The sequence below is a fragment of the Vipera berus genome, assembly GCF_964194415.1.
Source record: "Vipera berus genome assembly, chromosome: 6".
NCBI classification, from domain to species: Eukaryota; Metazoa; Chordata; class Lepidosauria; order Squamata; family Viperidae; genus Vipera; species Vipera berus.
Genome location: NC_138208.1, coordinates 63,697,054 through 63,721,075, shown reverse-complemented (window position 1 = coordinate 63,721,075; position 24,022 = coordinate 63,697,054). Strand labels below are relative to the sequence as shown.

The window sequence follows — 24,022 nt, the reverse complement described above, 5'->3', positions numbered from 1 at the left end:
ATATTTAAAGAACAAGAGGTTTCATACAAATCTGACTGGATGTCATAAAAGCTAAGATGATTTGGAAAGAAAAAGAGAAGGGCTAGCTAGAGAGAATGGCAATGATGCAAAACAAAATTTAGTTATGTATTCTTTTCTTATCATGGATTTTTTTTGCCTACCAGCTCTCTTCTGAGTTCTGCAGAGTTTTTTGTGCTTTGCATAATGTAGCTCTGAAATGGGATAACTTGATGAATCTGCCTGAATGAACACTACTTTTCCAGTGATTATGAATTCTCTTTTATTGATATTCTCTTCAATGAAATTTAATTTTTTTGTCTGAGGAATTTGCTATGTTGAACTCCATATTTGCTCTGGTATGTATGTTTAAATATATTTAGTATGCCAGTCTCTCTTGGAGACTTCCTGCAGAACAACCTATAGAATAAATAATGGGGGGCATCTGTTGGAAGGGTATGCAATTTTTTGGGGCGGCTGTGTATTATTTGATATTACAAAGCTATGCATTCCAAAATGAGCCTCTCTCTGAGGGAGATGGTTAGTTAAGGAATACAAGATATAAATAAATAAAAGGTGGGCAAGGGCAGAGAAAAGCTATATTTTAATTAAATGCCTTAGTAGGCACACAAGTAATCATATGTTTCTATTATATGACAGGGCTGTATCCAAAACATTAGGGGAGGCAGACATTATGTATCCTAGATCTAGGGTAAAGAAAGCTTTGGAAGCAATTCTGTTATTTGAATTTATAAATTGCAGGATAAATTTCCTTACTGCTGTATTTATTCCCAAATCCTCAAAAGCTGGGCATTTCTACTTGGGGATTCTGGATTTGAAATATGATTTAAAAAATGAAAATGGTGAAAGAATGGAAGTGCCTGCTGTCTGAGCGCTATTTATAGCATATTTATAGCATTATTAGACTTGACATCTTCTGATCTGAAATGTGAAAAATTAGCAGTGAAAATTCCCAAGTTTTCCCGACTGGCTTCTGCTGCAGCAATAAACTGCCCACAGTTTCACTCCAAATAAGGGAGAAGTATAGTGCAAGCAATAAAATTCCCCCCAAACCTGGTGTTTTCCATGCATCCTTAACCGGTTCTGAGGAGAAAGGCAAAACAGGAAAAACAAGATAAATTCAAAAAGTTCTTTTTGCTTGCGCTACTGAGGGGAACAGCATGGAAATAGATGATCCTTACAATAGGACAGAAGCATTAATTCTTAAAACAAACAAATAAAAATGTATGTAGCACTATTAATGCCAGAAATAAATCACCAGAGCTCTTTGATGACACTGCTGATGTGGAAATACAACTGGCTGCATTGTGAATAGGATTGAGTCTGTTCCGCTGTTTCCTGTAGAGCCATTTCATTTCTTTCTAATTTCATTGCAGATAATTCAACCTCTCAAAACAGCATGAAAACATCCATGTGGAAGCATGTACACATCCATCCACACCCTCTATTAATTCTGGATAACATGTCCAATTATTCCTATATTTTCCTATGGATAGCATAGTTACTAACAGTAAATAGTTAGTCCTCGGCTTACAACCATTCAGTGACTGAAGTTACAATGGCACTGACAAAAGTGATTTATGACTGATTTTCACACTTATGACCATTGTGACATCCCCATGATTAAATGATCAAAATTAAGGCACTTGGCAACTGGCATGTATTTATGATGGTTGTAGTGTCCTGAGGTCATGTGATCACCTTCTGCTACATTCTGACAACCAAAGTCAAAGGGGAAGCCAGATTCATTTAACAACTATGATACTAACATCTGCAGTGATTCACTTAACAACTGTGGAAGGTCAAAAAATCGGGCAAAATTTACTTAACAACTGTCTTACTTAGCAAATAATTTTAGGCTCAAGCAAATTAAAAAAAATCAGTATTTCAAATTACTAGATCTTTACCCAGAACCCCTGAAGTTGTCTCTTGTAGGGAAGGGCATCTTGATGAGGGTATGAGTCAATGCGTAGATTTCGAATTTCGTTAACTTTAGGTATGTGGTTCCCACTAAATTATGAACAATGGAAGGATAACCTGGTATGAAGTGGTCTGATCTAATTGTGAATCTTTCTAGCTTGAATGCTCAGGATCTCCATTTCCAGTCAAGCCCTAACGGTGGATTAAATCAAATGTCCTTTGGCACAGCACCCTACTTCCACAAAGGTCAGAGCCGGCCGTCAAGGTGGTCGTACTACAGTTTCCTTGCGGTTTCTGAACATGGAAGGCTCTACTGAGTGACCGTGAAGGGACGCTCCGAACTAGCGACCTCCCCAGAATCGCGAGGCGGCCGCAGGGTGACTCTTCCCGGGCCTCCGTTCGCGCCCAGCCGGCTTCCCCCGTCCCCGGGATGGCGGATGACTAAGAGGAACGCGCTGCGCGGGGATGATCATGGGCGGAGAAGGGACAGGTCTGAGCAGAGTCCGTCGGTGTTGCTGGGCGGGAGAGGAAGGAGGCGCCCCCCGGGGGTAGGAGGGGAGCGGGGAACCGCCAGTGAACCCGAGTGGGGAACGGCGGAGCTCAGCCTCCCCGCCCAGGCACCGGGCCGGGAGCCGCAACTAGCTCGAAGGCTCGGCCGCGCCGCCTTCCGTTGGCTCGCCCGGGAGGCGCGCCCAGTCCGGGCTGCTCTCCGCTCCGTCCATGCCGCTTTCCCGGGCGGAGGTTCCCTCTTCATTTCCTCCTCTCCGATGTCGGGCCCCCGCAGCGCCCTGCAGGCCTGGTGCCGCCGCCAATGCGAGGGCTACCCGGGCGTGGAGATCCGAGACCTCAGCAGCTCCTTCCGGGATGGCCTGGCCTTTTGCGCCATCCTCCATAGGAACCGGCCTGATTTGCTGTGAGTACCGGGCGACCGCCTCTCGTTCCCCACCCCTTAATCTCCGCATACAGGACGTGGGGGACTAGGCCCAGCAACCTCGAGCTCGGCTCGACCACCAGCCGCTCGAGGAGGAGCTCCTCTCCAGCTTCCGAGTGGGGGGAACCAGCGCCTTCCTCCTGGGAGTTTGGAAGAGGGAAAAGATGGGCTACTGGCTAAAAAACCTTGCTGGACAGAGGCGCCCTCTCCAAGAGACGGACATGAAGTCCTCCTAAAGTAGTACTTAGAGCAGGGGTCTTCAAACTTGGCCCTTTTATGACTTGTGGACTTCAACTCCCAGAATTCCTCAGCCAGCTGGCTGAGGAATTCTGGGAGTTGAAGTCCACAAGTCATAAAAGGGCCAAGTTTGAAGACCCCTGACTTAGAGCCTTGGAGAGACCTCCACCCAGCTGTTCATACCCCTCATAGCAAAAGCACCAACTGGCACCCTTTTACTCCATAGCAACTGATCCCAAACAAGGACTGTTTCCAACTCTGCAATCAGTAGTGCAGTGCAACTGGAAATTCGTTGTGTCAAAAGAGCTGGGCCATTCAAATGTCTCTGAAATGGGATCTCTGATTCAGAAATTTCCTGAAATAGGGTGACTATTCAGTTGTGAATAGTGTATCAATCGTATATAAAATAGTGTATAAAACTGATTCCTGATTTTTTTTTTGGCTGAAAATTTGATGGACCCCTTAATAAACTTTCTTTCTGCTACAAACTAAAGGATAACCAAAGTTCATGTTTTAATAATTGTAATTTTGCCTGTCTACAGTAATGAAAAGGATGTGTCCACATTCATGACAAAAAATTGATGAAACTGAGTTTTTATACTTAATCAGATTTAGCTGAAAGTCAGTTTCAAGTCTTCCTCCTTGTTCCTCATCTCTGAGATGGCTTGTGCAAGAAATTGAAATCTCATCCTACAATAGAATGGCATTTTTAACATCACAGACTCTTAGTTCAAGCTGGTCGACAACCTGGCCTGTGTCAAAATAGCCAATCTTTATCAATAGAAAAAACAAGTATAGAATATGTATACTTTAGAAAGTGACTTTCTAAAGCTAAAGCTAAAACTAGACCATAATCAAGGAATACTATTTGAAGCTCTATGAAATACGATTTTGTACACTCTGCTGTAAGATTCTTAACTGACATAGCCAAATAATACGTAAGAGAAGAGAGGAGGAGAACCTCTTCTTTTTGACTGGAAAAATATGAAGTCTTACTTTATGGTTATACTTTCAGAGGCTTTCTCAAATGAAAATTTCCACCCAGCATTGCTTGATGCTTTATAGTCTTTTTTGATGTTGCATGGATGTATGGCTCTATGTCTGCCATTATTTTAATTATTTTGTTATCCTAAAGGAGCTTTCCAGTTTGGAGATAGGTATTGGAGTTCTGGTATTAATCATGAATTAGAAACTCAGTTTTAGTATTCAAGATCAAACTTATTTTATCTAAGCCAAACAATAATATCTTAATTTTTATTTATTATAGCAAACACATTATTTATTAAAACTGTATGCTACACATTTTGTCAGAAGGTGCTTCTAGGTGGCTTACAACCATTAAAACACCGATATAAAGGATTAAATGTTAAGACAAATAGTCATAAAATGTTTGATTAAAATTGACAAGGAAGGGAGCCAAATGCACATTGAAGGAGGTGAGGTCTTATCTCAATTAACCACCTCCTGAAGGACACGCCCCCACTTTTGTAGATCATTTACAATTGTAAACACATTCACAAACATAGCCTTTTAACATGGTCACTTACAAAATAGTTGGCAGTACATGATTGAATTTTTTTTTTAACATTATTTCTGGTTAGTGCAAATTCAGAATTTTTGAGAAAAGAAATAGATAAATGTTCATTATCTTAGAAACTATACTGTTTAAATTAGTATGTTCCATCCCTGATATTTAACAGAACTACAATTTTCAAATGTATTCCTGCAGGCAAATATTAATGCTTCTCTTTTATAATGTTATCTTGCAAACTTGTGTTGCCCTAGCCTAGTCAAACTACTTTGTTGTCCATGATGTTATGGATGTGTTTGAAAAAAACACGGATCTAGGCAATAACCACTGAAGCTAGCAAAATATGATCCCATATGTGTCCTATATTTATTTCTGTGTTGTATATAATGGAGATGGAGCTAAATTTGTTTATTTGCTAGACTTTTAAGCCATTGCAATTGTATGACTCATTTTATAGAGAGTAAAACTTCCATAATAACAATAATATAACAATTATTATTACAAATATAACCATAAACTATAGTTAACATTTAAACTGGAATAATGTAGAAACAATTCCTGTGGTCTATTCTAAATAGTTAAAAGCCCTCCAGAAGAGCTCTGTTTTAATATATTGCTTTTTCTAATCAGAATAAGTGCTTGGGTGGAATAACAAGCAGGAAAGTGGGTGCAGGAAGGTCTCCACGCAAAGATCTCCTCATTTTTAGTTCTGGATAAGACTGAGCTGCTTTCAAACAATAGGAGTCTTTAGCCGATGATTATGTAAATACATTTACTGAGTCCTGATCCAATTTAACTCTGGGGGAAAATATTGCGAATAATTATTTAGGGGATATTTGTCTACTCTACATATCTGTTAATCCTCCTTCTCCTGTTTGCCTACCCTAATATAATGCTATGATACAACTGCAGAATTATAGAGTTAGAAAGTATAGCACCAAATTTATTTTTTTGTTTAGCACTCTTCTCTTACAACTGGGTAACTTTGAAAAATGTGATAATTAGCAGAAAAATCAAGAGACAATTGTTGCCATCATCCTTATCTCATTTTTATGCCAGCAGTTATCTCTATAAGGTTTATAATTATTGGCTATGAGAATAAAGAATAGAAATGTCTTTAGTAAATTTATGCATCTATATGGAAGTACTGTGTTAACAACCTTTTTCATCTTGGTGCCTTCCAGATATAGTGGGACTGCAATTGCTAAAATTCTTGAATTATTGAAGTACAATACCTGTAGAACATCAGATTTGGGAAAGCTAGACTAGATTGTTTATTTTTATCCCCCTTTATTTTTATAAATAATTCAAGGCAGAAAACAAACAGGATACTTCTTCCTTCTCCTATTTTCCTCACAACAAACATTCTGTGTGGTGAGTTGGGCTAGAGAGAATTACTGATCCAAAGTCACCCTGCCAGCTTTCATCCGTATGGCAGGACTACAGTTCACAGTCCTATGGCTTCTAGCTTGGTGCCTTAAACACAAGACCACACTAGCTCTCTACTACAGGGGTCCCCAACCTGAGGGCTGCAGCCCACTACCGGACAGTGGCCTATTTGCAACTGGGCCATGTGAGAGGTGGGCCAGCATGCACGAGCGTGTGCGTGCACACAAATCCCAATTCATGCCAGCGGTGGGCATCGGTGCTTGTAGCCCCCCCTCACGCAAGCGGTGGGCATGGGTGCCAGCCACTCACACAAATGAAGCTGTGTGCATACGCACCTGCCCCTCACACAAAACTATCCCCACTTCCCCTCCTCCCTCCCCCCCTCCCCTGTGCCGGGCTGCCAACTTGCAAAGGTTGGGGAACACTGCTGTATTAGACCAAAGTAGATTAGGTATGACATTGATGAATGTCTGATAAAGATACTTGGTGATAGTCATTCAGTAATTTTAACATAAATGTGATAGTGTTGAGATCCTATGAAGCAGCTGTCTAATAAGCACAAGGCCTGATGTGGCCTTGAAGCAAGTTGCTCCAAAGAGGTGAATTCAGCCCAGAGCTCTGAAATATCTCAGCTATGAATCTCTCCTCTTGCAAATGGTCTAAGTAAGCACTTCTTATTTAATGGGAGTGAACTGAGTTGCCAACCTGACACATTAGAGCCTTACAAGGACATAGCATGTTAAGAAATAACTTTCCAAGGAACATCTGAAGGGAGTGTTGAATCATTTTAACTACTTTAGCATGTCTTGACTTGGAAGCTAGAGGATTAAAGTATGGAAAGAAATGGTCAAAAATCACTCCATTGGTAGATCAAAAGAAATCCTGTATTCCCTTATTTTATCAGAGTTCTTGGTGAGCTGTTTGGGTAATAAAGTCCTGTCTGATGCTGGCCATGGGAAATCACGTCTCCCTTCTGTGACTTGTGATTCCTATGTTCTCAGCTCTTGGTTAGGGAGAGTATTCAGTTATAACTGTATTTTACTTTGTGTACTCACATGGAAAATGAAGATAGAAGTGTAAGTGAATTTGTATGAATTTGTAATATAGTCTACTTGTATAATCTATATACTACTAAAAGCTTTGTGTCTGTAACCTTTAACTGGATGAACAGTGCATTATAGGGAAAACCTTTGGACAAAACATTTTGAACCAAATGTACTAAACCTATGAAATATGTCCTAAATCTGGGATCCATGATTCCCATGGAATTGAAATTTGGCAAATTTTATAAAACGTGACATACAAATTACAAAAATAATACAAAATGTCATAAGAGATTTCCTTTAGTCAGCTGCTGCTATTTGACTATGTTGCATAGTTCAACATGGGCTGTTTCAAGGCAGATGCATCTCTGAATATCTTGCTGAATTTTAAAGAACTTTTCTAGTATATTAGAAGCTCTGCCTTTGTTGATATTAATTAGACTGTGGAAAATCCTGTAATACAATAATTGTCTAAGTTTATGCTTTAATCACTGTTGCAGGAAAAAAAAGGAAATTCACAAGTTTTCTAGTCAAATTCAAACTGAAACTAACGGAAATTGTGTCAGGGCCAGCTCAAACTGGAAGGAGTCTAAGGAGGTGTCTTAGAAAGCAGCAGGGACACACCTGGGGCTGATATGGTAGCAGAGCATTCTGAGCAGCTGGAAGCAGCAGAGGGTGAGATTTCTGATCCAGGATCTCCTCCTAGCCCAGGGGTCGGCAACCTCGGCTCTTTTATGACTCATGGACTTCAACTCCCAGAATTCCTGAGTCAGCATAGCATAGCTGACTCAGGAATTCTGGGAGTTGAAGTCCATGAGTCATAAAAGAGCCGAGGTTGCCTACCCCTGCCCTAAGGCATATAGGACTGAGTGAAGGGCAGAACAGAGGAGATTTGAGCAGCTCTTTGCCACACAAGGGTGTTCCCACTGGTAATTGCTTGCACCTGGTGGAACCACTTCTAGAAATCAGTCCCTTGTTGGGAACAACTACCTAACTGCATCTTGTGAAAAACTATGACCTGCAATTGTATCTTAGATTTTTGCCTTCTGACACTGACTCTGCATCCTGCTCTGGACTCATGTGCTTGGACTTCTCCTGAGGCAAACTGCTCAGGGAGGTGACTTGCATTTGAGGTGCGTAATTAATTATACACTCTGTTTGTGCTGCCTGTATTTCCTTTCCCAGTAACATTTACAGCTTATTATGTGCTGCTTCTTGGAGACGAGAAAGTCAGATTGGGAAAGAGAAAAATGTAGTTGAACTATATAGCCTAGGAGGCTGAAATGAAGCAGAACAACAGATTTTGTTTTTCATTGCTAGCATACTCTTTGGACGGCCAAAACAACATCTATATGCATGGACATCACCAGATAGAATACCCAGAAATCAAATTGACTATATTATTGGTATAAGGAGATGGAAAAACTCAGTTGCAAAATTGTAGCCAGGGGCTGACCATGGAACAAGTCGTGAACTATTCATGTGTAAGTTCTAAGTGAAGCTAATGTAGAAAAGCAGAGCCAAATAGTTTCCCAAAATTATATCGAATACACACACACACACACACACACAAACATACACACTATTTTCAAGGGAAATATCAGAAATCATTTTGAAGTCCTGAACCTTATTGATAGAGAACCAGAGAAATTAGGTAGTGAAATCAAAGAAGTTATTAAGGATGAATGAGAAAGCAGGCTGCCAAATATCAAGAAACAAAAAAATAATAAAAGCAAAATGGGTGTTGGAACAGATGATGGAAACTGCTAAGAAAAGAGAAGCCAAAGCTAAGAAAAAAAATCTCACGAAAGAGCTTAACAAAGGATTTTGGAAAACTGTTAGAAGATACAGAAGTAGTATTGCATTGATATTGAAGATGAAAAGAGACATGGAAAAGCAGGGAAGGACTTCAAAAATATTTCTGAACACAGAAGCTGGCTCCAACATTAAATTAATATGCCATCGGCTAGAATAGTACCTTATTCCAAAAAGATCAAATAGGGTTGGGAGGAATATATTGAAATTCTGTACAGTAAAGATTTAGCATCTGGGATATCTTAGAAGATATTCCATACTTTACAAGAGCTTCTGGTACTAAAAGATGATGGAATAGCATGCAGCAGAAGAGAAACCAGAAAGATTTAACTAAGCTATGCCAGAAATTTGAAGAATGAAACAATGTTCAAAAAATTAGAAGAAGTATGTCTATATACCAAAGCCGAAACAAGGACATTTAACAGATTATGCAAAATATCACATATCATTTTAGGATCATCCAACACAGATTAAAGCCCTACATAGAAGGAGAGATACCAGACATTCAAAATGATTTTAGAAAAGGTCAGGGAACCCAGACATGATTGCTGATGCATACTGGATAATTGAGACGGCTAAAGATTGCTGGTGATGTATTCTTAAACTGGTCATTGTTGTTTTAACTTTGGATGCCATAGATTTTATTTTCTTGTTTTAGTTTTAATCTTTGTATACTGTCCAGAGTCACTGCTATGAAATGGGCAGCTGTATGAATTATACAAAAAAATAAAACCATTTTTTAAAAAGTAAATAATGTGCTTCATTATTTGTAGAAAAAAAACTTTTGATTATATCTATCGCATCAAACTATGTAATGTCCTTAAAAAATAGGAAACCTAGGACATCTCATTGTCCTTAAGCAAGTTACACAGAGTCAGGAAGCTACAGTCTGGATGGAACATGGTGAAAGAGACTCGCCCCAGATTGGCAAGAGTGAGACAAGACTTTTTCTTCCTGTATCCAACCTCATGGCTGAATATATAGTGAAGGGGGCTGCATTTGAAGCATGGTTTTAAAATTGGAGGAAGAAAAAGCAATAACCTGTGCCATACTGATTATGTTATTCTGATAACTGGAAATGCAAATTATTTGAAAGTCTAGTAATGAAAGTCAAGGGTCACGGAGAAAAAAAAGGAGTAAGATTAAATATAAAAAAGTCACAATAATGACAACAGATACAATAACCAGCTTTAGGATTGAAATGAACATATTGAAGTGGTAGACAGTTTTTGCCTTTTGGGCTTGACTAATATCAACAGTAAAGGAAATAGCAGTCAAAAAATATTCTATAGGCTAGCCGCTAGTACTTGTTAGAGTAGTAGCGAAGGCCTTGGATATACACATGCCTTGACAATCTGTATCTAGAACAGCAATCACCAACCTTTGCGGCTTGGTGGCCTGGCTGGGTGGTGGGGGGAGAGGGGAACCAGGCTACTTGAGTGGTGGGCCTGAGCAAGCGCAAACAGCTTCACTCACACGAGAGAAAAGAAGCCTTTGGAGCACTGCTTGTGTGAGTGGAACTGCGCATGCACATGGCCACCGGCCCACCTCTCAGACAGCCCGATTTTGAATAGGCCATGGCCTAGTAGTGGGCTGCAGTTCCCTGATTTAGAAGCTCAGAATCTGTAAAAGAATTCAAAGATGATTTGGGGTGAAGTGAAAGATCCAACCTAGAGCTCTTAGTTGACATATGATTGACTGCTAAAATTATCATACTTTGGACACATTGTGGATCTAGCTCTTTGTAAAAGTCCATAATGCTGGGAAATGAGAAAGGGGAAAATGGGACAACTAATAGAAGGTGATGGACTTGATTACAGCGGCAAAAGATCCTTGTCAGAAGCCCTGAAAGGCCTGGTTCATCTTGGAGAAAGTATATCTACAGTATCTGATTATTAAGAGTTAAAACACAGACTTGAAAATACATATTAAAATCCATCAGCAAGTACCGCTGACTGAAAATGCAAAATCGTATCAAATCATACCAAAGTCCAATACTGAGGCTAATTTCTGGGATCATAAATAAAACTTAAGGAGATGTATATTTTTACTCCCAGAGTTACTAAGTTCTGCTATATAACAGTACAGTTGCTGCAATGTTGTGTGTATTCACTATTAGTACATACAGCCTCAAATTAAATTACTCTTACTAAGTTTCCATAATAAGTAAACATGATAAATAAAAAGATAAAGGCTGATCCTGCAAATATATGAGTGATAAATAATCATAAAACTCACTTCCAACTATATATGCAATTATTTGATTATATTGACATATAGTCCTGCTGCCTTCCTTTTGTACATCTTAGCAAAATAGGATTTAATCAACTTTCCCCTCTCCAAATATGTTGGGGTATTGTCATTCCTGGCTAAAGTGACTATTTATTGTATTAGAGCGCTCATAAACCCTCACTTGAAGGAAAATTAGAGTGTTCCTGAAGAATATTTGGTGAAGGAGACTTTTGCAGACAAATATGGTAGCCAAGGAACAAAATCAAGTTTAACAAAGTTTAAAAATGTACCCATCAATTAAATAAATTTTGCCTGAATTCACAGATTCATCCATACGGTACAAGAAAAAGCAACTTACTGTGGTTTTCAACTTTACCTTGGCTTCAAATGTGCACAGTATAATGTAAAAAACCCCTCTGTGATCACAGAACAGATAATGCTATTATAACCAATGAGGTTTACTCATAGCAACTTAGCTATTTGTAGACCAGTCCTAACTTGTTTATTTTCTTCTGTTGATTAGAACAACTGACTATTTCTGAACCTATTAGTAAGTTCATAGAAAAGATGTTGCTTAAGAGAAGTATCTTTTAGTGGCAGGGCTGAGGAAAAATCACATAATTCAGTCATAGCATATTCCAAAGCAGACATACAAGACTAGAAAACATGTTTATAAGATAGAAATTGATGAAATTGAAGATTGAAGTTTTGCATTGAAACATATGCATATGCATTTCAAATGTAAGTGTCACATGAATAGATATTGACATCATGTACCAATAATCTGCTTTTGTCCCCCTCCTCCCTTTATTTTTCTAATTGTTGAATGGAGAGAAAAATCTAGGCTGGAAGTTTTGCAGCAGCAAAACACTACGAATCATGAAGAGGGTATTAAATAAGTGTTGAATTAAGAATTATTTCCTCTTGACAGCATGGAAAGCATGCTTGAAACTGCTTTCTAGAAACATAATCGCATGGAAATTTAGGAATTATTAAAAAGACCCACCTTAGAACTGTAGACATGTTGGTATATTCCCTGGGTATTGTAAAAATGTATCTCCTATCTGGTCTCGGCCTTGAATTCTCTTTTTTCTTGACTTTAGCTTCATTGTCAGTACAATTGTGTGAATTCACACTTTCAGTGATTTTTCTCACATAGTGGAAATATGTGCAAGGAAACTAAAGGAATTGAGAAAATGGAATGCATCAAAGAAAAATTGTTTTGAACCTAGATTTCAGGTGAACCCATTGGGACATAAGTTGCAAAGAAAGAGCTGTAAAGCTGTTCCTTTGCTAATCAGAATGCTTTTTTTGCTAGATCTCTTTTTTTAAAGGCACTTTTATTGTGATTGTTTAAAGTTAGAGTTTCCTTCCTTCTGTATTCTTGAAAAACTCAAAATTTAAAGCTTTCTTATTCAACTGTAATGTCAAAGAATGAACTATAAAGGTCCTGTTCTCTGAAAATTTTACTGTTTACTGAGAAATACTGCAACATTGAGCTGTATAATCTAACACACTTATTTTATGACATCTCTTTTCTTTTCAATTTTCAGGGACTTTACTTCCCTCTCCAAAGAAAATGTATATGAGAACAATCGTTTGGTAAGTTCTGGCCTCTGGCTTCATTGCAATCTTACTTCATCATACTTGTTTTTTAGTCCCTTTTTCTAACTGTAGTCGATATGCCTGCTATGAAAATCAGCAGACATAGCTCAACTTGAAATGCATATGCTGGTTACATTAAATGGGTGTCATGCATGCTATGTATGGATAACTAGAAATCTGCTGGTGAAAAAAGCTAATTTTTGTTAGAATGAATTCATCCTTGTTTGACAGGCCGTTATCCAGATGAGTTGACTTATAACACTCCATATTTCTGGATAGCATGGCTATTAACCAGTTCTAAAGTTGTAAATTCCAAAGCATCTAGAAATCATCAGGTTTGGGAAAACTGCAGCAAAGACATTTGTTGAAGATACGGAGACCAGAGAAATAGAATAAAGCATCAGTTCTGTAAAGAGGGGAGGAGAAATTTCTATGTGTCCTGTTTTCAGTGTTAGGTATTTCCACATTTTTATCAATATTCATTAAGTGCAGCCTTTTTCAATATAGTATCTCTGGCAGTGACAGCAATTGATTGACTATGCAGGGTCAGAAGCTGGCTGGTTAGTCCTGATTGGGAATTTTCTTGGGAATACCAGAGCTATGGGCTTGACTGGGAAGTTGAAGAAACTCTTTTTTTTTATTAAAGAGTTTTACAAAAACAAAATTTTACAATATATCCCCAAATCCCTCCCACCCCAAACCCACCCACTTCCCCCCCACTTCCCAGAGCTAAATACAGGATTATAGTTACAATAATCATATTCTAAATAAAAATTATGCATAATATACAATTAACCAAATTCATAATGTGCTTTAACTCCCCTTTAACATAACTACAAACAAAGTACCAATAACAATATCCCACTAAAATCTACTCATAAGCTAAATGGAACTTTTTAGTCCCATATTTTTTCTGAATATAATTTATCCATCTCCTCCAAACTGAAATATATCTTTCCTGTGAATGATCTTTCAAATAAGCAGAAATCTTAGACATTTCTGCAAGATTCGAAACTTTAAACACCCATTCTTCTATAGTGGGCAAACTATCCTTCTTCCAATATTGTCCCACCAGTAACCGTGCTGCTGTTATCATATTCAACATCAAATTAGTTTCTTTAACATCACAATCTTCAACAATACCCAATAAAAATAATTGCGGAGAAAACTTTATCTTTCTCTTAAAAATCTTTTGAATGTTCCACCAAATTTTGATCCAAAAAGCTTTTATGTTTCTACAAGTCCACCACATGTGAAAATAGGTAGCTTCTGAACTACCACATCTCCAACATTTAGACTGTAAATTAGGATACATGTTGGACAACTTCTTGGGATCCAGATGCCATCTATAACACATTTTATAAAAATTTTCTCTTAAGTTTTGAGCCTGAGTAAATTTAACATTTCTGACCCAAATTATCTCCCAGGTGTCCAACGAGATTGGTTCCTGAATATTTTGTGCCCACTTTATCATACAGTCTTTAACCAATTCCGTTTCCGAATCCAATTCAATTAAAGCATTATATATCCTCTTTATATGTGCACAATTTAAATCTCTAATTTGTTTTACTAAATTTTGATCTATAATTGTGATTGGAAGTTGAAGAAACTCTTGAGGAAAAAAACATGTGCCATCTTGCTGCCAAGAGAACTACGTGGATAGGTGTATGAAGTTCACCCAAAGCTGAGCTCAACTTAAGTTTTTATATTTTTCCCAATCTGGTGCCCTTAACTGGCTGTGCTTGGTGGAAGTTTCAAACCAATACTTAAATTGGCTTATTCTTGTTGATTTAAATTTCTTTAATTTCTTATGCAAGCTTATTTCTAATTTTCACCACCACAACCTTTCTAAAAGTTGGTATCAGGGAAGAGGGATTAGGATGCAAATAATTTTCCAGGAGGCCATTAGTACATAGGTCAAGGTAAGTCTCATCACATTATAATCCAATTGTTCTGCTAGCAAGGCTCTTCAATAGTTAGAATTTTTTTCCCTTGAAAAGAAACATATCTGCATTCTAAAGGTGTTTAATCTTATGTACAGTATTGCTGTAATAGATTTCATATTTGTACAGCAAATTTGGCAGATGCAAATGTGCAATCCAGTATCATGGGCTTGTCGTGCCAATGAAAGAATGTGCTTAGATTTTACCTGTGTGGCTAGTGTAAATTATCCAATGACTGTAAATAATAATCTACACTAGGAAAACAGTACTGATGTAATTGTAAAATTCTGATTAGCAATAGACTAGTTGAGATGTAATCCTTGGTGGTTTTAATCTGAGGGAAAATGAGCAAGGACACAATATTAGCACTTTTTTAAGGTATAGATACTGATGCACGCTTTTTAACAGTATCAGTTAAGATACTGTTTGGTTTTGCTCATTACCAACTTTATGGTATCAGGTTTTTATGTCTTAACGTTTTGCATGAGTGGTCCATTTATGGGCTGTTAATGAAAACATATTCTTTTATGATGGGCATTTTCATAGATGGATTATATGCATCTGATTTTAGATTCTTTTAAAAATAATGCACTTCTTGCTAGTTTATTTACAGTTTAGTGCTGTTATTTTTAATATATGGTATGTTTTGCTTTAGAAAAGGAAGGTTAAAATATTTGTAATTATAACGTAACTATAAATTACAAATACTTTCCACTATGATTTTTGTGTAAAAGCAGTTAAGCTTTGGTATTCTTAGATTAAGGAGCACTGATTGATTTATCCAGTTAGACTTTGGTTCAGCTGAGAATTGGTCAATAGTCTAACATTCCATTTATTGTAATGGATTATATAAGAAGCAAATCTGCATCTTCATTAATCTCTTTTATTTCTGTTTCACTCATTGTCCCTGGTAATTGCTTATGACTGGAAATACTTTGCCTTGGTAATTTCATTTGTCCATTAGGAGTGTATCACCATAACTTCTTTTTAATTAAAGCATATTTAGTTGTATAATATTTTCTAAAAGCAATTTTTTGTGCGGTCAACATTTGGAGGGGGATTGAGCAGGAATTTTAGTGTTGGAAAGGAAAGGGATATTGTGATGTATATAACAACTCAAAGGAGGCAAGAGGGTTTGCCACAAGATATACATGGGAAAAACAGAACGTATTGTTTTCCATCACTTTTTATGTTTGTTTGTTTTATGTTTATTACCTTTTCATTCATTCTTTTATTGCTTTTGTGTTCCATCAAGGCAATGCTTGTAATTTTCTGTCTACATTTTATTCATGCCAAAATAAGTCAGGCTGAAAGCTGATGATTTGCCCCAGGGCATGTGATTAGCTTTGTATCTAAATAGGAATTTGAAGCTGAGTTGTCTTAATCATAGCCTGATACACTAACTATTACATCATTATTGTCTTTTTAATTATGGGTCAGTTTGTTTCACTCCGACTACAGCCAAACATATGTGGAAACAGAAATATTATACATGTGCAATTCTCTGATATAAAGGGACTAAAAGGATGGTATAACTAGGATTATGCAGACCATTCTACTCTCAAACATAGACCATTCTCAATATTGCACAAAATTGTGATCCTAACATGGAAGGTTTGACTTCATAACAGGCCATTCTGAGTATTCTGGAATAGCATGGCCTGCTCCTTGCTTACTAATGGGCAAAGTGGAAACTCCTCTCTTGTACTGAAGTGTTTATAAATCAGTGATGATTTACAGCCTTGTGAGTCTTATTTTACTTATGAATAGTGTCCCTAATGTGATGGACATAATTAAGTTTGATTTAATTTAAGTGTAGTGAAAATTAATTCAAATTAATTCAATTGATTATATATGATCAGTATTCTTAATTATTCTTGACAGTATTTTTTCTGTCAAATGTCTGTCATGACATTTGTTTCTCTTTCTTTGTTGATCATGTTGATCCACTAGAGCAGGGAACAACTTGGCTGAGGAATTCTGGGAGTTAAAGTCCACAAGTCTTAAAGTTGCTGAGTTTGGAGTTCCCTGCACTAGAGTGCATCTGCCTCTGTCACAGCTTCCATCAACTAACTGTTCTCTCCTGGTTGCTTTGACAGGCATTTGAAGTGGCTGAACAAGAACTGGGGATCCCTGCCTTGCTGGATCCCAATGATATGGTCTCCATGAGAGTTCCTGACTGCCTCAGCATCATGACATATGTGTCCCAGTATTACAACCATTTTAACAACCCCACCCAAGGTGAGAGCTTCAACAGGTTATTTATACCAGAGATAATTATATGTTGAGGAGGAAGAGTTCCTACATTTCCTTTGATGTGGCAAATTAGTTTCCTAACCCTTGCTAGAAGCTGTGGACTCTCCAGGAATCCATAATGTTATTTGCCAATGGTAAACATCTCTTAGTAAGCAGGATGAAATTTTAAAAAGCTCTGAGCTTGGTGTTTGTGTGGAGTGTAGGTACTAAGACCATAACCAACTGAGCCTCCCAAAGTCCCATTAGTGATACTTCTTACTTATGGCAGTAAAAAAAGGATAAGTAATATGTTCAAAAAGCTTAGCTATCCCTTTATGACCTTGCTTAATGTTAGAGCTGGTTGTGGTCTTCCTTCCAAATATTTCTGAAATAATAACGGAATATAAAAAGTCTCTGCCACCCTTTCCTTTGGACTTTAATCCTGAGGTTGTGGGTGGGATATTGGCTTGAACCTGTAATGCAACTCAGGGGTGCTTTGACTGTTTTCATATTTCACCCTGGCTCTCTCCTTTACCTAAGATCTTTTACAGGAGAGGCAGAATTTTCTTCATTTTTCTCATGGCACAGGAAAAGTAAAGTATTGTAGGAGAGAACTAAGTGCAAGTAACAATTTTTTTAAAAGGATGTGTACTTCTGGATCCTTAAAACACATGGGATGCTTGCCTCTGGCAAAATAATTTGTAACTATACCACATATACTGGAGGATGTTTAAGGCAGCATTCCCAATCTTATGTAAAGGTACCAGGAATTAGCCTAACTGACTAAAGAAAAGTTGCTCCATACCTTGTTTTTTTACTTATCTATTGCCTCACAAAATATTTCCCCTTTTCTCTCATTTTTGCAGCCAGAGTCTCCATGCCTATGAAACACCCAGCTGTTGCTTCCTCAATGACTCTGCCAGCTCACAAACCTTTGGCTGTACTTGAAAATACATCTACATCCCAGGTATTCAGTTTGATCAAACTGGAAACTGTCTTTGATCTCTCCAATCTATTTTAGGCACTTGCTTCTGAATCAGTGGTCTTAAGAAAAAGCAATTTGAAGTGCCTGATTTAACAACTCATCCTCTTCTGTCTTCTTTACAGTTATGGGTTTTGTTGATCACTTAACATCTTTTTGTGGGTTTTATGATCATACTTAAATTCCTCCTTCATCACGCCATGTATGATACACCAATACAAACTTGATAAATGCTTATGTTGTCTGTCTCGGATTATACAAATACAGGTTGTCAAGGACCCCACAATGCTTGAGTTACAATAATTGCCATTTAGCACGCCTCAGTTATTAACGCATTTGCAAAATCAGTAATCCCATTTAATTTATTTTACATTAAAATAACAATTAAACATTGATAAATATTATTTTTTGGGGGGGTCCCAGGGACTGGGGTAAAAATATTTGCTAGAGAGAAATAATAGTGGTGTTGAACTTGTATCTTTTATACATCTCAAACCACACATCAGTTACATGAGGAAAAGCTGCATCCAAGATTGCCTCAGAGTTGCAGAATAGTAAGACTCTTCATTGATTTGGCTATCTCCAGGAAGCGGTGGCTACCAAAGCTAATGCTTTTGTTTCCTTCAATAAATCCTAGTCTGAAACTTTCAGTATTAACAGTTTCATAGGACTAAGCCAAAGAAAAACAAGTCTTGAATGTCTGTAAAGAATAAGCCCTTTTAATTGTTTACATTATTAGTTTGATTGCTTCGTCTCCATAGTTTGCTGCCCAGAGAAGCATGTGTTTTTATTAAAGAAATGTACACTGAGTGAAAGATAATGACACATGTGAATTAGAAATAGGGCTTTATGGTTCTGAAGAAAGTTATATGTAAAGAAGCAGATACTATGTTTGCACACAGAATCCAAAACTGGGATATAATGTTTATATATAAAGCCAGTTTGGTATAATGGTTAAGGCATCAGTCTAGAAACTGGGAAACTGTAACTTCTAATCCCCTCCCTTAGATCAAAGCCACCTGGGTCATCTTGTGCCAGTCACATTCTCTCATCCCTAGGAAGGAGGCAATGGCAAACTAGTTCTGCAAGAAAACCATAGGGACGTCTCTGTAAATTGGATATGATTGGATGGAAGGGGGGGGAAGGATATCCCTCATTATATTGCTTTCTTTTAAAAATGTAAAATCTTTTTAGGATGAAACTTGTCCCGGGATGACTGATACACACACAAAGAAACAAAGCATAAATTAGACCAATATTAATATTCATCAGCTCTCAGGGTTAAAATGACAAAAAGTAAAACATCCATTCCAAAATGTTAAAAGCCCAGCTACGATTGTACCTCTGAACAAAATAGTCACTTTTGGATCAATAAATAAGTTTTGAGAGTTTTCTTAAAGGTGTCATGGTTGTTAGATGGCATCAAGTCATTTTAGAAGTATTTTACTGTATATGTTTTTATTTTTTACATTTATTTGCTGCCCATCTCATATGAAAACAACTCTGGGCGGCATTTTATAAGTGTCACTTTAAGGCACTGTAAAAACTCCTCCCATGCCTTTATCAACCTAGCAACTTTGACAGAAGGTTAAAAAAAAGATTATGTTTTTTGTGTCTTTCATATCCTTAACGGAAAGGCCAGCTCTCGGTCTCGAGTCTGCATAAATCACCAGTTTATGGAGACATTCTCATCTCAATTCTTGTCTCAGGACAGTGTTACTGAAAACCTGGCAGAGGAATCCTCGCACACTTCCCTTAGCAGCACTTGTGCAGCTTGCCAAGAACATGTTCACCTGGTTCAGCGCTATTTGGCTGAGGGCAAACTTTACCACCGTCAGTGTTTCAGGTGAGCTCTTCCTATCAAAGCCCCCGGAAAACGGGTCTCTCATCTGTAGCCCAGTAGAAAATGTAGTTGTGCCAGGGTAACTTAGAACACCTCTTACTTTTTCAATCCTGAGCCCGTGATGTCTTTATAGTTTACTATGTTACCATGTTACTTGTTTTTTAAAAAAGAAAAAAATAAATAAGATCATCTCCAGTTTTCTAGGCTCATGTGGATCCCATAATTTACTGAGCCTTGGTGGAGCAGTGGGCTAATGCCTCCTTAAGTAACACCAGCTGCCTGCATTTAGTGCAGGTTCGCGTCCCACCAGGCTCAAGGTTGACTCAGCCTTCCATCCTTCCGAGGTAGGTAAAATGAGGACCCAGATTGTTGGGGGCAATTAAGCTGACTTTGTAATAATGCCGCTTGGGGTGTGTGTGAAAGCCCTAATAAGCAGGCATATACATAGAATGAAGGCTACTGCTAAGCTTGTAAGTCGCCCTGAGTCTTCGGAGAAGGGCGGGATATAAATGGAATTAAAATAAAATAAAATAAAAAATAATTTATATCTTTGAAAGAAATAAAGAGAAACCCTATTTTGGTTTTTCTGGACTGTCTAATACAGGAATATAAAGTACAGTACTGTGAAATTCAGTAGTGTTATTTTCAGCTCCATGAGACTGTCTTGCTGAGTAGCAAACCCTAAAACCCTCAGGTCTGACCTGTTTTAAGCCTGTTTTACTATGGAGCGGTCACAGGTTCACATCACATATTGTTGTGGGGATAAAATTAGGGGAGACATCCCACTCTCTTAACACAATCTTGAGCTGTCAGAGAAAAGGCAAAACATGAATGCAGTACTATAATTACAATTTTAAAAACCAGTTTTCCATGTTATTCACGTTGGAGAATAATTGTGGATTTTAATTTCTACAAGCAGTGAGGTCAGATACAGGAATTTAGGGTGGGATATGCTAGTTCAATAAAGAGAAGCTCTCCAAGGGAAGGTGAGATGGAGCCTTACAATATAACCACACAAAATATTACAGGCTTAATAACACAAATATTGTCACTCCTGTTGTTTGGTCTTTATGTGGGCATTGTTGGTGGTGGCAGTTTTGGATCTGCTATATTCAAAATTTTATAGACCTCCAGGATATGGGACCTGAATTTACAATAGCCCTAGGAGTTGGCATAGTTTTTTTTTTCTTTTAACAGGTTTCAATGTGGTGAAGCAATAGGGGGAAAAAATGAAACTACTATGGGAGAGGGAAACAGCAAACTGCCTGTGCTACTTGTATTGGTGTGTGCAGCAAAACTTTTGCCACCCACCTGCTCTTGTCACTTAAGAGTGGGGATGATGGGAACTGATAAAAATGATAAGTGATTTTTCCCAGTTTCTTGAGTGTATCTGTAGCAAAATCGCAGATTGAATTTTATTTTCTTTGGGTGCTGCTATTATCAAAAGTCAAGCAAGAACCTGAGAGTTTTCCTCTTTGTCTTCTCTTTCTGATCATGGATTCACCTCTCTGGCAGATGCAAGGAATGCTCCAGCACGCTCATTCCTGGATCTTACAAAGCTGGACCTGAATTGGGCACATTTGTGTGTACCCACCATCGTGGTAAGCTGAGCAAACTGAGTGGGAGGACCGAGCACCAGCTAACTCCAGAACCTCTACTTGGAAAGGGAAGTACAGAAGCTGGGACAATGAGTAATGAGATGGAAGAAAAGAATGGCTTATCAGAAAGTCACTCATCATCCATGGAAGAGATGGGCAAAATGGGGGAAAGAACTGTTAATGAAGTGAGCGCAGAGCTTGAGATACCTCATCCCCAGCCAAAGAATGAAGTGCCCACTTCCACTTCCAATTCTGGGTTTTGCTTAAAGATACCTCCCAAGCCTCCTGTACCAACCAAGCCACCAACACTTATCCAAGAAAAGGTTAGCCTGCAACATGGGCAGCTCAAAGAACCTCGACCCACCCCTGCCCCGCGGAGGAGCACAGATCCAGCCAGTCTGTCGCCACTGAGCTTGCATCCTGTCCCAAGGCCCAGAGCCAATATGCAAAATGAGAGCTCCAGTGAGCCACCATCTGGTTTGGTCAATGGTAAGGAAATACGGACACCGGAAGTAAATTTAAACCTTCTAACTGGACTCCTTGTAATCCTGTATGTTGAGGCCATGTCAAAGTAAGAAAAATGTGTGTCTTTCATAGAAACAAGGAATACTGACATGTATTTATATTGGATTTTTTTTCCCCTCAAAGGAATCTTACTACTTATTTTTCTAAAACATGCTTAGAGCAGATAAGCGTTCATTCAATTTTATATTGCTTGCTCCAGCAAAGTCTGGTGCCTTCCACATGTTTTAAGTAACAAATCTCAGTATGGTCATTCTGATTTGGGATTATAGGAATTGTAATTCAACACATTTGGAAGAGATAGGTTAGGAAGACTTGGCCTACTTTAATATCCATAGTTTAATAATATTTTACTTTAATACTTCTTTGTAGTTTGAAGTCCTGTTGGAAAACCCGATGATGACTAGGAAAGCTTGATATATGAAATACATAGAAAGATTGTGGAAAATGACAAATGGCTATTCCTTGGGTATCCCTAATTTGGTGCCTTCCCATCAATTGGGCCAGAATATCCATCATTCCCTACTGGCAGTGGCCATCCTAGTTGGGATGATGTGCATTGTAGTACTCTACCTTCAAAGGGTCTTTGGCTTTTAAGCATGTGCAGAAGAATTATGGCCAAGTCCAGAAATAAGAGAAAGTGCATCTCTTTAATGTAAGATACTGAATAGATGCATAGCCAAGGTTTTATTCCTAGACATAAAGGCAAAGAGTAGATTTTTTAAAAAAAATAATCACAGTAATGGTTTTGCAAGTGGTTTTAGAGTGTAACACATAATTATGTCTTCTTTATTTCTGGAACAGGTAGACTTCCTGAGCTCAGCCCTCCAGTTCCAAAGCCCAGGGGCAGACCTACTTCCTCAGACCGGTATGTTCTTTTCTTGCAAATCATATTGAGGGGGAGGGAAAACTGTTACCAATTTTCCTCCCTCCCTCTCTCCCAGAACATGAACAGTACAGTATATATTGTACATACCCAGCAACCAACACAGCTAAATTTGATAGTGTCTGACAGATTGGCCGTCATGTGTTGACTTACTGCTGCTGATCATAAGGCCATGGTTTAGAGACCCCTGCCTTATGGTGTTCATGGCTGCATTCACCTTTGAGCTACATCCAGCAGCTCAGTATAAAGCAGTCCTGTAAATATGTCTGCATCTGGATAAGGATATCTGCTGAAGTTTAGATTGGCAAATGATGCCTCAGTCTTATTCCACCGTTAATGCATTCTATAGGAATCGTAAGACACATACCGTATATATTCCACATGATTCTCATCACTCCCTCATTGCAACACTGATGCAGGGAGTACCACCTGCCCACTGAAGTAGTGAATGAATTATGGGCAGGTAGTGTAATTAGTGTAATTATTAGTGTAACCATCCTGTTACATGCACCTAATGCCTACCTCAGTCATAAAATTACCTGGCTCTGCTTAGAAAAGATGCTGGAACATCATATGTTTCCTACTGCTACCAGAGATAAGGAAGAATGGATGAAGCCTAAATAGATATTTGATCGTCCCTGAGGTCAAAAGATGTTTAGAAGACTTCACTTGCTAATCCATGCCTCGAAATGCTATGAATTGGATTCAAGAGAGAGAAGGTGCTGCTTCTCTTGAGCCTCATTGTTAGCTAAGCAGTAGATAACAAGGAAGTGGGCTTATTGAAAGGCAAAATGTTGTTTACAGTCTAAGTAAAGGAGTGTATTTGGATTGCAAATCTCAGTGCACTATCAGTAGTAGTGTACATGCAACAGCTAATTAGAAGAATTACATTCTCCCAAGTAAACAAGCCAGCTTTATTTGGAGTGGGAAGAAGGAAGAGGTTGGACAATATGGAAAACATTGAAAATTTAAAAAAAAGGGCTAAATTGAAAAGCAAGGAGAAATGAGGCGAAGAAATACTTGTGTCTTTCTCCTTCCCTTTAATATTTCTCCCTGCACTACTCTAAAGCTAAAAAATATGCATACTTAAGTTAAAATGGGATGGAAGGAATGGAGAATATGGGCAGGTCACAGATATGCTCTCATGAGAGCAATCCAACTATAGGTGCCTTGCAGCAATTCCTGTTTTTTTCTCTTTAGTCTCTTGCCAGTAATAGTTCCAGAATGATTCCTTTATTGCCCCTTAAATGCTTGCAGTTTTCCATCCATCAGATTTCATCATCTATCTTGAA

General features: G+C 38.2%; 1 protein-coding gene across 2 annotated transcripts in view; it reads left to right on the top strand.

Moving 5' to 3' along the window:
* Positions 1-2,377: 2,377 nt before the first annotated feature.
* The window catches only part of MICALL1 (MICAL like 1), a 33,423-nt gene continuing 11,778 nt past the window's right edge, over positions 2,378-24,022 (top strand). For both annotated transcript variants that reach the window (XM_081330495.1, XM_081330494.1), the window contains exons 1-7: positions 2,378-2,851; positions 12,670-12,718; positions 16,764-16,905; positions 17,766-17,866; positions 19,591-19,727; positions 21,240-21,811; positions 22,649-22,712. In XM_081330495.1, the coding sequence (XP_081186621.1) occupies positions 2,706-2,851; positions 12,670-12,718; positions 16,764-16,905; positions 17,766-17,866; positions 19,591-19,727; positions 21,240-21,811; positions 22,649-22,712 (1,211 nt within the window). In that variant the 5' untranslated portion in view covers positions 2,378-2,705. The remainder of the gene's footprint in view (positions 2,852-12,669; positions 12,719-16,763; positions 16,906-17,765; positions 17,867-19,590; positions 19,728-21,239; positions 21,812-22,648; positions 22,713-24,022) is intronic.